The sequence below is a fragment of the Lampetra planeri genome, chromosome 47 (assembly GCF_965212315.1).
Source record: "Lampetra planeri chromosome 47, kcLamPlan1.2.h2, whole genome shotgun sequence".
Classification (NCBI taxonomy): Eukaryota; Metazoa; Chordata; class Hyperoartia; order Petromyzontiformes; family Petromyzontidae; genus Lampetra; species Lampetra planeri.
The window spans coordinates 764,090-779,943 of record NC_136153.1 but is presented as its reverse complement, the minus strand read 5'-3'; the positions used below and the strand labels follow the sequence as shown (position 1 = coordinate 779,943).

The window sequence follows — 15,854 nt, the reverse complement described above, 5'->3', positions numbered from 1 at the left end:
AAACCCAGGGTGGATTGTAGACATGCCAGCCTGATCACATTGCTCAATCACTCACATTCATCACTGCAACGGAGTGAAGGGCGTGTAGCAGCCCTGCTGCAGGGACTGCATGAGCCCATTCTTCCCATACTTCCTTCCAAAATGAATCTGGGGACACAAGAAGCGGTGGCAGGGAGTGAACGAAACCCCAAGCTTTGATTTAAAGCTTTCGTGCCTGCAGGGGTTCATATTCTTGGTTCTTTCGGTAAAGTCACATAGAAGGAAATAATAAAATAATAAAAATATAAAACAATAAAAATTCTCACGTTTCGACTGCAACACAAGCAATAATCATCAGGTGTGAAATCCACAGCAAGAAAATTTGAAAAAAGTGGCGATTTTTCCTAACGTCAGCACCACAGACAGCGATTTGCCAGATTGCCAGATGGACGAGTCCATCTATGTTCGGAAAAGAGGAGGGGGGAGAAGAAAATGGAATGCGGTCTGAAAGTCACTGTAAGCGTGAACACAATCAATTAAGACCCGAAATGGTTTATCAAATCCTTCCAATGATTGCTAAGCCAGAATCCATCTTCTCGGTTGAAATTGTCTCTGTGTTTGTATATGTGAATAGCCTCATGAACGAATCTCTCATGGTAGCCAGATGGCTTGCAAAGAACCTCTGTCTTGGAGAAGTCAATGTCATGTGAGCCCACTGAATTATAACAGTGATCTGCCACGGCCGAGGTGTTGGTCCTACCGTGTTTTAGGTCTGCTTTGTGCTCACGGATACGGTCAGAGACATGTCGTTTGGTTTCTCCAATGTAACTACTACCATAGAGGCAACTCAGTTTGTAGACGCCAGCGTACTGTATGTCCGGAATCACATATTTTACAGACCAAGATCACGGATTTTATGTAATGTGTTGAATCGGACCTGGATCTTGTGTTTATTCAAGATTTTACAGATATTTTTTGTGATCCCCGCAATGTAGGGTAAGGTGATGGTTTTGAATGGCTCCTCAAGAGGGTCCTTCTTCATGGTTGGAGTGATGGCTTTGCGGATTGTGTAGTCGGAGTAACCATTAGCCTTAAGAGCTTGGTGTACGTGCTTGAGTTCACTGGCAATGTGCTCGTGGTCAGAGATGCATTGGGCTCTATGGTGCAAAGTCTTGATGTGGGAATTCTTCTGGGATGGATGGTGGTGGGAATCCGGTTTCAGGTAAGCATCCGTATGGGTAGCTTTCCTGAAGACAGAGTGGCTTATTGAACAATCAGGTCTCTTTTGTATTAGAACATCCAAAAAAGGTAGCTTGCCATCTTTTTCGACTTCCATGGTAAATGTGATGGCTGGGTGTATGGAATTTTTTATTTTATTATTTCCCTTCTACGTGACTTTACCGAAAGAACCAAGAATATGAAACCCCAAGCATTTCGTAAACGTGCACGTGTGTGTCTGTGGAGAGCGGTGGTGCAGTGGTTAGCACACTGCCCTAAAAACGATGGAAGGTCCTGCCAGGTGTTTTACAGTAGGTGGTCAATATTGCTATGCGTCATCCCAATTGCATAATTTGCGGTGTAATTTTTTTTTATTTAGACCATGGCTTAATCTTGCGAATGCCATCGTGGAATAATTAAGGTGCACTGTAAAGCAGACAGCACGTAGTCTGTTAACGGTAACACTACAGTGATAACCACCGACTGTGTCCACATGTGTGAGCAGCCCCTGCATTTACCGTAATCTGATACCAGGTGGATGGATTTTGGCCGTCGTTGCACTCCGGTGCGTGGGACTCCGCTGATTTTCCCTGGGTTGTCTCCGACAGGATGGCGCTTGGCTGCTGCTGATAACCATTGGGACTGGAGGTGGCACCGATTGCAGCGAGCCTGATTCACACTCTGAGCAAGTCACAAAAGGAGGGCACGACGGTGAACGTCGAGCCGAGAGCAGGCATGCGAGCAAATTCTGTGCTTCGACCAAACGGAGACCGCGTCAAGTTTGGTTCAAGTTTAATTCATGTTACGGTTGGTGAGACCTTGTCAAGGCTACAACCAGGGCTTGAACATACTTTACTAGTCGCTGGTAGACTGGAGTAGGCACTTGGCAAGTAGACAACGCCAGAAACGAGAGGTGTGATGGGTCTTGACGTGTCACTGAACTGTTAATCCCATCGGCGGCGACCGGCATGGTTTCCATGGTGACAGCCTTTGGCTCCTCGACCCCTCGATCAATGAAAGAGCAGTCGCAGTCATGTAACCCTGGGCTAGCACACTATCACGTGACTAACCCCACCCCTCAGAGGTTCCTCAAAGCCAGGGACATTCATTGCGTGCCCTGTGGAAAGTCTCAGTTGGGCGCAGCGGACCTGCTACCTTGTGATTAATAATATTGGATATCTGTGAAAAAGAGCTTCATAGCTCATTTGATTCCTCCAGTATATATAAAGATTATGATCCTGATTCTGAGTAATGAATGTATGTTGAACTTATTTCGCATTGTACTTAGACAACCGCGCTAATCAGAGGTGCATTAAACAGAATCTTCGAAGCCAGGCACGGGTCACCCCAAATTCAGAGTAAGCCCAAAAGGCACCAGACATAAATAGATCAATAGAAGGCAACAACCGGGTAATATGCAGTGTCGAGCTCTACTAGTCTTGTAAAATAATTATACATGAAAATATTAAGTCTAGGAAGTGTAAGAGTGCTATAAGCGGGCCTCATTGTTAAATCTGCTTAGTTATTGTAAAACTCGTTTTTGTTATCCTAGTGTAGTGAGTCCAACTGAGTCGCAGACGTTGTCTTAGGGAGCAACACGTTTTATTAAACTATTAGCACAACATACTCCAGGCTATTAACACAACATACTCTCGGGTGGTGACCACCCAACTAACCACGCTACGGCAGAACTAGACACGGTTCTGCTATCCCGGTCCGGTCCACAAGCTGGGTCCCGGACCGCGTGGCTGGAGGCTTCTTCAAGCTTGACGTGGATTTCCTGCCTCTCCAACAGTAAGAACCCCGAGCCCCTCACAGGGCCCCCCTTATATCGGGCCGGGGCTGGCTCCGCCTCTCGCCCCGCCCACCTTCTCGATCTCTCTCGCCCTTGTCCGAAGGCTCTCGAGAGTTCTTCCCGGACTATGTGACCACCCATTGGCCCCCTCCACCAGTGGCCCCCCTCCAGTATCATCCGGTCACATGTCCCCAGGTCAGCCAGAGTATCATGCCCCCAACGTAACCCTAGCTGGCTGACGCTCTCTCGCTCTCTCAACGGGAGCTGTGCGTGGTGCCACCGCCCTTAACCAGCGCTCACCCAAGCCCCCATTAGGGCTGGTACTACACCCCGTGTCTGTGGTGTACACACAACAGTATACATCCCGCCATGGCCTCGCAGGCCCAGCACCACACAGTGACATTCCCAGTCACTACACTAGTGTAGTGACACAGCACGGATTGCTGTCCAGCAGCGGCAACTGCGGTGGACAGTTAGCGCACACGTCGTGGAGCATATACACGGGTGTGGCAGCAGGGTGGAGGAACTGGGGCAAGGGTCACGGAAGACCTCATAGGGAGGCCCTTGGAACCCTCTAGATTCTAGAGGGTTCGAGAAGGGAGGTGTGGCTAGGGCGGAGCCAGGCTGTGCCGAGTAGAATGAAAGCAGTGGAGAGCGAGAGCTCCAGGCTGCCGGTTCTGGGAGTGGACTCGTCTCGTCGTCGTTGTCGTCTTCGCCGCCTTTGTCGCTACCGCCTTCGCCTGATAATTGCACGGCCAAACAGTAGTTGGCTGTCTCTGTCGACGCCGTCGGTGAAACACAGTCAGGGTTGTGTCTAGGCCGGGCTGTACGGCAGCGTGGTCGAGAGAGAGGTGGCCGGAGTGGGTGTAGCGAGAAATATAGAGAAAGACGGTGCCTCCTGCAACTACCTCGTTTCCGACTGAGTGTGTGCGCCACACACCACATGCACACACGCCAAGAGGACACTACATTTGCAATAAAACTCGATTTCGGATTTCAACTCTGCCGTTGGACACAGCATTGTGTGGCACATTAGGAATGGATCACTCTTTTAAGGGTGTCCTTGTACAGCAAGGGAGTAAAGTGTGGTTCTGTGAAAGTCCTGATGTGCTGTGCAATGCATCAATGCATGTGTGTACAGCAGCATGTAATGTCTGAGTCGGGCCTGTAGTTGGCTGGCAGGGTTAATGAATAACCGCACGTGTAGACCAGCCACATGGTTAATGGCGTCTCGGAAGGATTGCTGCGTGTAACACGCGCTGTTGCATTTTACAGGTAAAGTACCCAAAGGTTGTTTTTGATCATTATATAAATGTTCTAGATTTGTTCTAGACTTGTTTTAGACGTTAAGCTTGGCTTTGAATTGTTCGTTTGTGATATATGCAATTAGAGGCGTTTTAGCACTGTGCATGGTAAAGGGATGACGCACTATAATTACTTACTGTAATTGTAATTCTCTAACTCTAATACTGTTTAGTCTATAACCATGCCCATGTACCCAGAGTATGACTACTTGCAATGCTATTGAGCATAGAACACATGTAAAGTAGTAAGCTGTACAATGGTGATATACAGTACGTATACTGTACGCATACAGTACATATAATGGGTGTAATATACCGATAGAAGTGGATGGTATAGATAGACATACAGCTTAGGATTAAAGTAATACTCGAATAGTGATGTGCAAATGTGATTGTCAAAGATAAGGATAGTTTATCAGTAGTAGAATTAGGTTTAAGAGAAAGGGTTAATGAATAACAGCACGTGTAGACCAGCCACATGGTTAATGGCGTCTCGGAAGGATTGCTGCGTGTAACACGCGCTGTTGCATTTTACAGAGTGATGGTGCTGTTCTTCCCAAGATTCATATGAACCACAATAAATAAATGTGCTTGCCCTCGATTTGGAGCACCTGCCCACGTTCCTTCATCTCGAGTGTGCAACAATTGGAAGCCTCCCATTGGTCAAGAGCCGGACACGTGATAGCGTAACGGCTTTACTACAGGGAGCCATGGAATTTGTGTCGGTTTCAGTGTTCTGGTTATGGTGCGCATTGCGTTGTTCAACTGGGCATCTAGCAGTTTTTTTGCATGAACTCCTGGACCAGGCTGGAGCGCAGTGGCTGTGTCACTGAGTAGATCAGTGATATGGTAGCAGTTCGCTGCAGGTTATTCCTGCATGTTTCCGTAGCAGGACGTTTATTTTATTGACTTTTTTATTTTCATAGATCTGTTTTATGTGGGGCTTGAAGGTCAGGCTTCTATCCATGGTTGCTCTTAGATATATTTGTGTAGGTTCCTAGTGCATTGGGCTATGTGTGTGTCTCTCTCTTTGTCTTTGTGTGAGTCTCTCTCTGCTTGTGTGTATGTCTGTGTGTCTCCGTGTCTATGTTTTGACCTGTCATCAACCAGGTGGGGTGTTGACTGTTTTGTTGGCCGACTCTCTGTGTTGTATTGCATTGTATATCCAAGTTTGCTATGTTTGTTTTCTCATTCATTTGTACCTGATGATGGTTGCTTGTTTTGCAATCGAAACGTGGGTATTCTATTATTTAATTTAATTTCTTGACTTTGCCAAAAGAACCAAATAATAATTCCTGCAGTCACGAAAGCTTCGTATCTAATAGTATTTTTGACAGATTGCAAAGATGGGTCGGCCTCTCCGGTACAGTTTCAAATTGGTTTAAGAGCTATTTGACCAGCAGAGAGCAATTCGTATCCATAGGTAGTCTGTCGTTCTCAAAGGCAGAAATTACGTGTGGTGGTCCACAAGGCTCTATTCTGGGACCTGTTTTATTCAGTCTCTATATGCTACCACTAGGCAATATCATTAGGAAACATGAGATTGATTTTCATTGCTATGCTGACGATACGCAACTATACTTTTCGGTTTCTTCGAATTATATAAGCCCCATTGATACCCTTATGAAGTACATTGATGATATTACCATATGGATGGCACTGAATTACCTGGCACTTAACAAAGCCAAAACAGAGGTCCTGGTAATTGGAGCAAAAGCCCAAAGAGATAAACTGCTCACAAATTTTTGCTCGCTGACAGAAAACGCCAAATTGCAGGTTAAAAACGTAGGTGTTTTGTTTGATCAGGATTTTAATTTTGAAGCCCACACATATATATCACCAAAACGGAATTTTATCATCTTAGAAATATAGCTAAGGTGCAGCCTTTTCTCTCTCGGTTAACTACTGAGAAACTGATTCATGCTTTTATTACCAGCAGACTGAAATGCTCTCTTTTCCGGTCTTCCGAAAAAGTCAATATGTCACCTACAACTTATTCAGAATGCAGCAGCACGGGTGGTCACAACAACCAGAAAGAGCTCCCACGTAACACCTATATTACGGTCCTTGCACTGGCTGTCAGCCAGTCACTGGATCAATAAAAAAAAAATATTATTGGTTTTTAAATCGTTGAATGGTTTGGCACTAGCACACATGTATTCTATGCGTTGTAGATATGAACCAACAAGATCCCTCAGATCCTCTGGTTCCGGTTTTTTTGTCGTCCCAAGGGCCAGGACCAAAACTCAAGAAGAAGCGGCCTTCAGTGTGTATGGGCCTCGCCTGTGGAACAGCTGCCAGGGGATCTGAGGTCTTCAATATCCTTAAGCAGTTCTAAGTAAAATCTAAAAACTCATCTTTTTAAGCTTGCTTTTACTTAATATTATTTTATAGTGTTGTTATTCTTTTTAATATGCCTTTGACAGTAATTTGTTGTAATGCAATTTGGTTTCGTATGGAATTTTATTTAATTCTTCTTGTGATTTAGTCTATTAACAATGTTTTTTTAAAATCTGTACAGCACTTTGAATGGCATCCTTTGCACGAAATAGTGCTATAGAAACAAAGACTTGATTGATTGAAATGCATGTTTCAAAATTTGGAGGGAAAAACCGGAGGACCCAGGGAAAAATTCACACGACTCCGGGGAGAGCAGGAAAACTCCACAAATATACAGGCGTCGCGGTCGGGATCAGGATCGAATTGACGACCTCCTATATACCAGGCGAGGTAGTCAACATCTCGCTACCACAGCGCCCCAGTTCGCTTGAGATTACCTTATTTCTGGCTTTTCCGAAAACAAGCAGTCACAATGAGCAAGAGGTGGGCCAGGATAAGAAAGAGCAAAGAGGGCACCGCATGTGGGCAGAGCTAGGCAGGTGGACGTGGCAGTGTAGAACGAACACACAATTCGGCAGAGGCGGCGGTGCTAACACAGCCAGCTCTGCCCGTTCACCGAATCTCCTGCTGGAGCCTCTTGGATAGCCGTTAGCCCTCACTACCCACGCACGTTGTTAGGATTCTGACATTTTGATTCATTGTTGGACATGCCCACTTTACAAAGTCCTCTCACACCAGGTACTCTCGGTGAGGATCAACACACATAGCTCTGCAAATATTTATTTAAGAATCCATTGCTGTCCTCTTACCTCCTGGTCAACTCGCAGCCCTTGCCTTTAAACACCTGGTAATTCATAGCAGCCTAGCATCTCGGTTTAAAACGTTTTTATTTTAGTTTTTATTTTACATATAGCGCTGTTTCAGAAGCGACCTGGCCACAAATGATAGCTCAAAGAAGTGACTTATCACGTGGGAATTTATAGCAGCCAATTACTCTAGACGCATGTTGATCTCAATGTGGAGGGAAAAACCAGGGGACCCGGAGAAAAATCTACGCGACCACGGGGAGAACATGCAAACATATATAGGCATCAGGGTGGGGATCAAACCTAGGTCCTTTCATATACCAGGTGAGTGAGTTAACATTCACCACCGTGGCGAGTTTAACCGGGCTACACCATTCTTGGAATCAAACATCTCATCAGATGTTGCGTGCCAAGTGGCTTGAGCCGAGTTCCCACGCGGGGTTGATTTGGTCAAGGGCGGCAGCTCATTTGGCTGCACCGGCGAGATCCGAGCGCAGCGAGCCATCACGGCGCGCTCGCCGGAGGCTGCGGTAAAAGCCACGATATTTCACTTTTCTCTTTGCCGTACCCCGTTCCCCGAGGGGTAAATTTAACGTAGCGCGAAGGAAGGCCGTCCAGCGTCATCCACGCGTTCAGTGGTTCCGTGTCGTGGATCGTTTAATGCGGTGGCGCGCGGCTCTGAAGGACATCAATTCACCTTGCGACGTGGTGACTCGAGTCAAGGATTGACGCGATCCTGAGGGTCGCCCGTTGGATTCCACGTCCCGGCAGAACGTGACGTGTTCCCACTCGCGGCCCCTCTCCCGTCCGCATGCTTGGCGGGGCTGCCGGCGCCACGACGCGCAGCTTCGGCCTCCGTTCTGCCGCTGCCGTCCACGTGCGTCCTTCGTGCCAGGCGCTGCCTCGCAGCACGAGTCAGTCTCCCTGTGCTCCTGCTGGACCTGGCTCACGCGCGCCCTTCATTTGACTGCCCCCCCCACTCCACCGCTCGCGCACCGCCTGCTTACGTGGCCCCAGAGTGGGGGGCCCCAGAGCGTGGCCCCAGACTCGTGCATTCCTCCTCTGCCTCGCCCCCCACCCCCGCTGTGTGATTTAGAGGCTCCCCGCCGTCTGTGTTTGGACTGTGCAAGAGCGCCATGCGTGGGAACGTGGAAACCATGTTGGCATTGGCGGCACCGATTTGACTGCACTGGAGACAGCAGGGCAAGAATCCTTGCTTCACAGAGACGTAGATATATCGAGAGATAGATACGTGAGACTGTATAATTATGGAAATGGAGATTAAATCCAAAATGCTGCTACCTAAAGGAGAAGCGTTTGTTATGGATGCTTTGGCGTTGTAACGCAGGAGTTGGCGGTGAGGTATCGTAATTGGCGTGATGCCGGCGAGCGCCCTCTGTGTGTGTCGTGATGGCTTGTGGCGTGTGATATGCTGTGTAACACGATGCCCGCAGTAGTAAATGATTCAGCATAAAAAAAAGTCTGCCGTGCCTACTTGTGTATGAATGTTGAACTTCTCTCATACCGTACGTTAGCCAACCGCGCTAATCTTCCTGCTTCGAGCGCTGGCAGCCGTCGGCGCTGTTGCGGTGAATGTCAGGGGTGGGTGGCTTCTCTCTGCAATGCTCATCCCCTTGTGCGCTACGGTCACTGCACAGAAGAACACCGGCCACTTACAGAGGTCTACACACTTGTGGATGCTCTGCCAGCGTGATCTCAGAGACTGTTTTTTACTAGATGAAGCCCACTGAGCTACAAATATTTTTTTCAGAAGCGACCTGGCAGTTACAAATGACAGCTCAACTGAGTGGCTTGTAATGTGGAAATGTAAAGCAGCCAAAAACTCTAAACGCGTGATGTTGATTCTAAATGTGGAGGGAAAAATCGGAGGTCCCGGAGAAAAGTCCACGTGACCACGGGGAGAGAGACACGCAAACTAAATATACAGCAGGCGTCGGGGTCGAACCCACGACCTCCTTTATACCAGGCGAGATAGTTAACATCTCCTAGCCACCTTTAACATCGTCAACATGCGAGAAGCTGGCAGCACAGCAGCAACGGCAGACTGTGAGCGGCCGTGTCGATCGGCAGCTGTGGCACGGCCATGGTCAAGTACGGGCAAGACACCTGAGGCGGCGGCGGCAGCAGGCCCTGCCGGTACCAGAAACGATTGGCTGTTTCAGCCATCGCAGGAAATGTTCCAATAATTGAATTCCTCTGAAAACAAAGTGAAAGCAGAAACCTCATCATCTTCCGCTCACGTAATGATATGTGTCCCATATATGTGTAATAAAGGACTCGATCCTGGGTCTGTCTCCGTTGTCCTTTATTCGGGTTCTTACACTTGTCCCACACGGCCCTCGCTCAGAGCTCTCCCCTTGGCAGCTCCATAGCTGTCCCTCGCTCCCGTAGCCTCCACACCTCTGCAGCTCAGCTGCAGATCCCCTGTGCAGTCCTCCGGCTGCCCTCACTGCAGCTCCACCGCTGCCCTCACTGCAGCTCCACCGCTGCCCGTCGTTCCTCCGCGCTTGGTCACCGCTGGCCGACGGTGCCAAGTCTTACTCTCCGTGTGTGTGGCGATCTCGCCACTCCTCGACCTCCGCCCTGCGTGGCCTCACTCTAACTCTATCTCCCACACTCCCCCGTCTCTTCCGGTATCTCTCCCTTAAGACCTCACCCCTCTCTCACACGTGACCTAACTCCTCCCCCCCATGACGTCATATCCGCGAAGCCGTTTATGCCCGCATTACATATGTATAAACGCATGGTCAGAAACATGTGTTTATAAATTACCACATGCCACTTTATTTAGCTATCATTTTTGGCCAAATCGCTTCTGAAAAGAGTAATATAGCTAAAAGCGCCTTATCTGATAGAATAAAACAAATGTTTAGTAGTTTAGCTTATCGCAGTGGGATTAAAAAAAGCTTTACCATCTGATGGGACTGTACAAAAAGATCGTGAAACAAATGGTTTTATCTGCACATCGGACCTCAATGTCCTCACCTATAAATATTCCCCGGCACACAATGAGACTCTTACAAGGGGAGCGTTTACAATGTAGGTCATCAGCTGGGTTGCAGTATCACAGTCTTATTGTGCTCCTCCCACAGCGAGATGCCACACTGTCAGCGGTGAGGCTCGCACCTCACAGCGAGAAGGGGCTGGGTTTGATTCCCGACTCGGGTGCATCTTTGTGTGGAGTTTGTATGTTCAGCCCCTGTTCTGCAGAGTTAATGGAGTTTGTATGTTCACCCCCTGTTCTGCAGAGTTAATGGAGTCTGTATTGTATAGAGAGTGGGGTTTGTATGTTCACCCCGTCCTGCAGAGTTAATGGAGTTTGTATGTTCACCCCCTGTTCTGTAGAGTGGGGTTTGTATGATCTATCCTCTTTGGTTCTTTCGGTAAAGTCACGTAGGTGAAAGAAACTAAATTTAGTTATTTTCATTTTATTATTATTAAAATAACTAAATTTAGTTATTTTCATTTCATTATTTTATTTTATTTTTATTTTTCATCTACGTGACTTTACCGAAAGAACCAAAGAGTATGGATCCTTGCAGTCACGAAAACTTCAAATCTAGAATTTGTATGATCTCTCTACCCCTCTTCTGCAGAGTGAGTGAGTAGAGTTTTTTTTATGATCTATCATGGGTTTCCAAGGGATTCTCCGGTTTTCTCCTCTAGCTAAAACATACAAGGTCAACATCCTAATGCTGAAAGAGAGTCTTTGTGCTTGGTGTGGCTTTCCTGTGTAAATACATGTAACCATAGGTTATATGTAGTCACCAAGCTGGTTTTATATATACTCATTCATAAAGCCTGTCTTCGCCAAGCAAACGTTTTAAATCAATATAATAATTAACCTGATATGATCTTTACAATTTGTATCTACGATCAGACACTACTACTCCAAAAATGTGTATTTTTTCCGCAAAAAACACAAAAATGGTTGACTTGATTTAATTTCTTATATTTAAAGACGTACCCATCGGAAACCGCTCAATTTAAACATTCCGTTCTTTTTTATTAGAAAGAGGAAAAATGTATTAACGTAATACTCTATGAGGGAAAGCTCTACTATCTTTAACCTTTTCGAATCATTTAGATTTTAACATCATAAATGCGTATTTTTTTCGTTCAAACCCGCTTGAATCCGAAATATCTCAAAAACAATAAAATATAGAATGGTTCTCGCTTTAATTTTATTTGCTGCTTAACGCTCTATCAAACAAAAAAAACGCAATTTCATACTTGGAACGGTTTCTGAATGAAACCAGGCACAAACATGTTTATGGGGCACTTAAATCGAGATTTGGAGGCCATAAAATGAAAAATCTCGGATTTTCAGAATTTTCCTGTTTGTGTCCTAAAAGCTACCTTTGTACCAAATTTCAGCTTTCTACCTTGTCGGAAAGTACCTTAGAGGTCTTTGAGACATACAAACAAAGGTCTTTATTTAATTGGATAAAGGAAGTATGCCCACTGGACCCTAAATGTAGAGGCTTAAACCAGAGCCTCGATACCTTCTTAGCAATGCATTCTGACCCTGCATTCAATTCTGAGCTCAGGACTCTGAATCCTGAACATGTGCACTCTGACCGTGATCTATTAGTTTAACTTGAGCCAAGGCTTCTCTTGCACAAGAGATGATGAGCGGTGATGGTCTCACACACAGCTGCTTAAACAGAAGCGCCGCATGGGCTGGAATGATGCAGCCGAGCCAGCACAAGCCATTACTCGCCAGGCGGGTGTTACCTGCGTGATGACCGCTCTCCACCTGCCAAACCAAACCTCTCCTCAACATTGGTTCTCAGCCTTATAGAAATAGCGACACTGCGTGTCTACTTGTGTTAATATTACCCTTGGAATGCAGCACTATGCATGATGATGATAATGGCAACAGCCGTGCCACGTGAGTCTACAGCAAGGTGCGCGCAGCGACCACGGGGCAGCACTTCCCGTGAGCTGGAGGCCGCCAGGCGCTGGGGCATCGGCGAGGTGAGCGCGACGCTTCAGAACGCGGGGTCACGAACACGCAGAGAGGGTCCGTGCCGAGTATAAACATCTGGCAGTTCTCACCAGCACAAGGTTCAAGCGAGCCCGACTGCTGATGGTGAGACACTTGAACACCAGTCCAGAGTTGTGCTTGTGTTGAACGAACTACTTAAGTCGTGCACTCCCCAAAACGACAAATGCACGGCTGATGGGATGTGTAAAACACTTCATTTAAACATTGTTATGGGAAGGAAGGGGAACTGTGTGCTCATTTAAAATGGGCGCCGCGGTGGCTAGGAGATGTTCACTATCTCGCCTGGTATACAGGAGGTTGTGGGTTTGATCCCGACCCTGACGCTGTATATTTGGAATTTGCATGTCTCTCTCCCCGAAGTCATATGGATTTTCTCCAGCTCCTCCGTGTTTTCTCTGCCCATCTAGAAACACGCAGCTGCTATACACGTCCACGTGATGATAAGCCATTTTGTTGTGGCCAGGTCACTTCTGAAAAAGATCTCAGTGGTGCTTACCTGATGAAATAGGTTAATTTTCGTTTAAAATGTGTCGCTTATATTCTTCACGGCAACGCGAGTATTGATTTTGTCTTATTCTACGAAAGAACAAAGTTTGGCTCGCTGGCTGGCTGCCTGGAGTGAGGGACGAACGCTGACGCCCAGAGGACGTGCGGACTGCTTGAGACACGGTGGCTGGGTTGGGGGGGGGCGAGCGGCTCTGCCTCTCGAGTGCTCCCCACCCCACGCGGCCACGCGGGGGCGCCAGCGAGACGGCCGCACGACTCCACAGCGCGCGCTCTTGCCACTTGGCCAGCGGCAGCACCCACAAACACAGATAAAGATCCCCCGTATAGCCTTTAACGTACTGTTGGGGCAAGTGCACATGAAATGCGTGGGTGGTCAGCACCACGCCCGGCCCCCTTTTTTTCTCACCAGTGATTGATGTTTTACACACCGCACCAGGGACTCATTTAAGGCGGAGTAAACCTAGGGGAGGTCCAGGACGGGTTCAAATATTCGTGATTGTTATTTGTCGTGAGCGGGAATCGAACTCGGGTCCCGCAATGCGCTAACCACCGCACCACCGCTCCCACAACACTCAATGGGCTCTCGGGCCTACAGATGAAACAAAAGCGAAATAAAAGCGAAACGAGGCGCTGCTGTTGCTGCTGTGAGTGGTGAACGATTATCCCCAGGGCAAGGGGGGTTGATGGACACCCCGAGGCGCTCACTGCCGAGTCTTCTTTGCGCTCGTTCAATGCCAATCCGTACCCTCACCCATGACCCGAATCATGCAGAGAAACGAAGCGGGCCAAGAGGGACAGCGTGTTGATGTTGTTATTCGGTACGCGGTGTTTCTATGCCACCTGACATTGGTACAACACAAAGCACAGGGCACGCAGTGTCACGGTGGAGATGCGCCGAGGCGTGGGAAGAAAGTTCGGTTGCTTGCCACGCCAGCGGCCATGCTTGAACTAGTCTTCATTGGGCCACTTCCTCTTTCACCAACTCGCAGTGACCAGCGTGGCGAAGTATGGTCGAGCAACGTGTATGGCCGACGCTGCATATGTGGAGATACTTTCATCCAGCATTGGATTAATCTACTGGACATGTGTGAATAAGAGCATAATAGCTGATGGGATTCATCCAGTCTAAATAAAGGTTCTGATGAAGGCCATAAACATAACTCCTTGTTTAGGAACACGATCACTGGAGCGAGATATGCGACTGAAAAACTGGGGGGGGGGGGGGGTGGAGGAAGAGTGTGGAATTACACAGCAGCTCAGTTGCTAGTCCCCTAACTCAACCCCTAGTCCCCGAGCCCAATAACCCCCTAGACCCCCCCCCGCCCCGAGGCAGCTGGGTCATTCAAGCCGTACGTAGCCGTACGGAGCCGTGGGATTGAGCGCTGCACGTGCTTTTAAGATCGCGGCAAGCACAGGAGGCGGTGTCTCCCCACTGCTGCTGCTGCCTCTGCCGTGGTGGTAGAGCCGGTGGTGGTGGTGGTGATGAACGTTGCTGGTGTACAACGCGAACAGGGAGGTGATTCACCTCTCAGGGCAAGGTGAAACAAATCAGTCCCTCCAGAAAAACGCGGAGTTTTTTGGTGATTGTTGCGGGCAAAAATCGTTGATTATGCGGCACGTTTTCTTAAAAAATGCGATGGAATATGCGGGATATTTATGCAATTTTATGCGATTAAATTGCGGGAACTTGCAAAAATTGCGGGAACTTGCAAAAACTGCAGTTTGATGAAAATGAGAAAAAAAAGTGATTCCCCCAACACCCTATTCACTAGGCTACTACTTTAATGTAAAGAGTAATTTCTTATTACTTCCTATGATAAGCAAGCATACTACATCACAGAAAGTGCTGGGAATATTTAAGTTCTCATCTTGTTTTATTTCAGACCTTAACAAACAGATGGCTCAAACTTACAAAACATTGAGTCGAACAAGTTCTGTAGCTTTACAAAATGAATATGCTACAACTTCTGTAAAAATGAATAAATAAAATATTAAAAAATAAAATGTGTGCTTCCTGTTTTACAGAGGTAGCTATGCAAAATAATTTGCCCCCACTGTCATGTAACACTGGGGAACTGCTTTGCGCGGTCTTTTGCGCTTATGTTTGTTGGCAAATGAGAAAGATTTGCGGGCTTCATCATGGTTTCATTGGCATCGCGGGGTTTGCAGCTTTTCAATGATGGCGCGTAATGAGTGACGTCACTTCATAACGTTCCCATGGCAACAGGGGAAATGGCTGCGCTTGTGTGAAGTAAACGCAACCTTTTTCAACTTTCTGCTAAGATATATGTGACTTTTTGCAACGAAAATGCGGGGATTATGAAATCATGCAAGCCCGCATATTTTGCGCGCGGAAATCTGCAATTTATGCGGCGAAAGTGCGGCGTATTTGAAAAAACGCGCCCCCCGCATAAATATGGGGAATTTGGCTGATTTTGCGTGAAATCTTGCGATCGCATAATCGCGTTTTTCTGGAGGGACTGACAAATGCAGCAGAAGCAGCAGCCGAGTTAAGACAACAACGCAGAAACGAGCATCGTCCCCGGCTCCGCCAACGCGACGCCATCCGTGCCTTATATCGGACGCACTTTATGACGATCCATTGGCATGAGAGCGCAAGTGATTTGATTAGTCGCCTCGCTCCTACATCTGGCAGAGTGCCCGAGCGGGTAGAGCAGCCTCCGCCGTGCGTTGTGGAGGAGAGAGGCAGTGACATCGGCGACGTGCTGGCTGGCACACGCGGTATGAAGACAGGATATGACTCGAAGCGTCGCCAACTATACGTTGTATGTTGTTGTCTTATGAAGCCACGTAGTTATTGACGAATGTGTTGAGGTTGTTTGTGTTGTTGTTTGTGCACCACTGCCAACGGA

General features: G+C 47.6%; 1 protein-coding gene across 3 annotated transcripts in view; it reads right to left on the bottom strand.

Annotated features, from left to right (window-relative positions):
• LOC144733473 (uncharacterized) overlaps positions 1-15,854 on the bottom strand; it is a 44,873-nt gene that overhangs the window by 14,958 nt on the left and 14,061 nt on the right. For 2 of the 3 annotated variants that reach the window (XM_078615392.1, XM_078615391.1), the window contains exons 2-3: positions 1,716-1,878; positions 56-147 (exon numbers count right to left, since the gene is read on the bottom strand). In XM_078615392.1, coding sequence (XP_078471518.1) covers positions 56-147; positions 1,716-1,878 — 255 coding nt within the window. Of the gene's footprint in view, positions 1-55; positions 148-1,715; positions 1,879-8,139; positions 9,093-15,854 lie in introns of all 3 variants that reach the window. The other variant, XR_013588363.1, reaches the window with a different exon arrangement.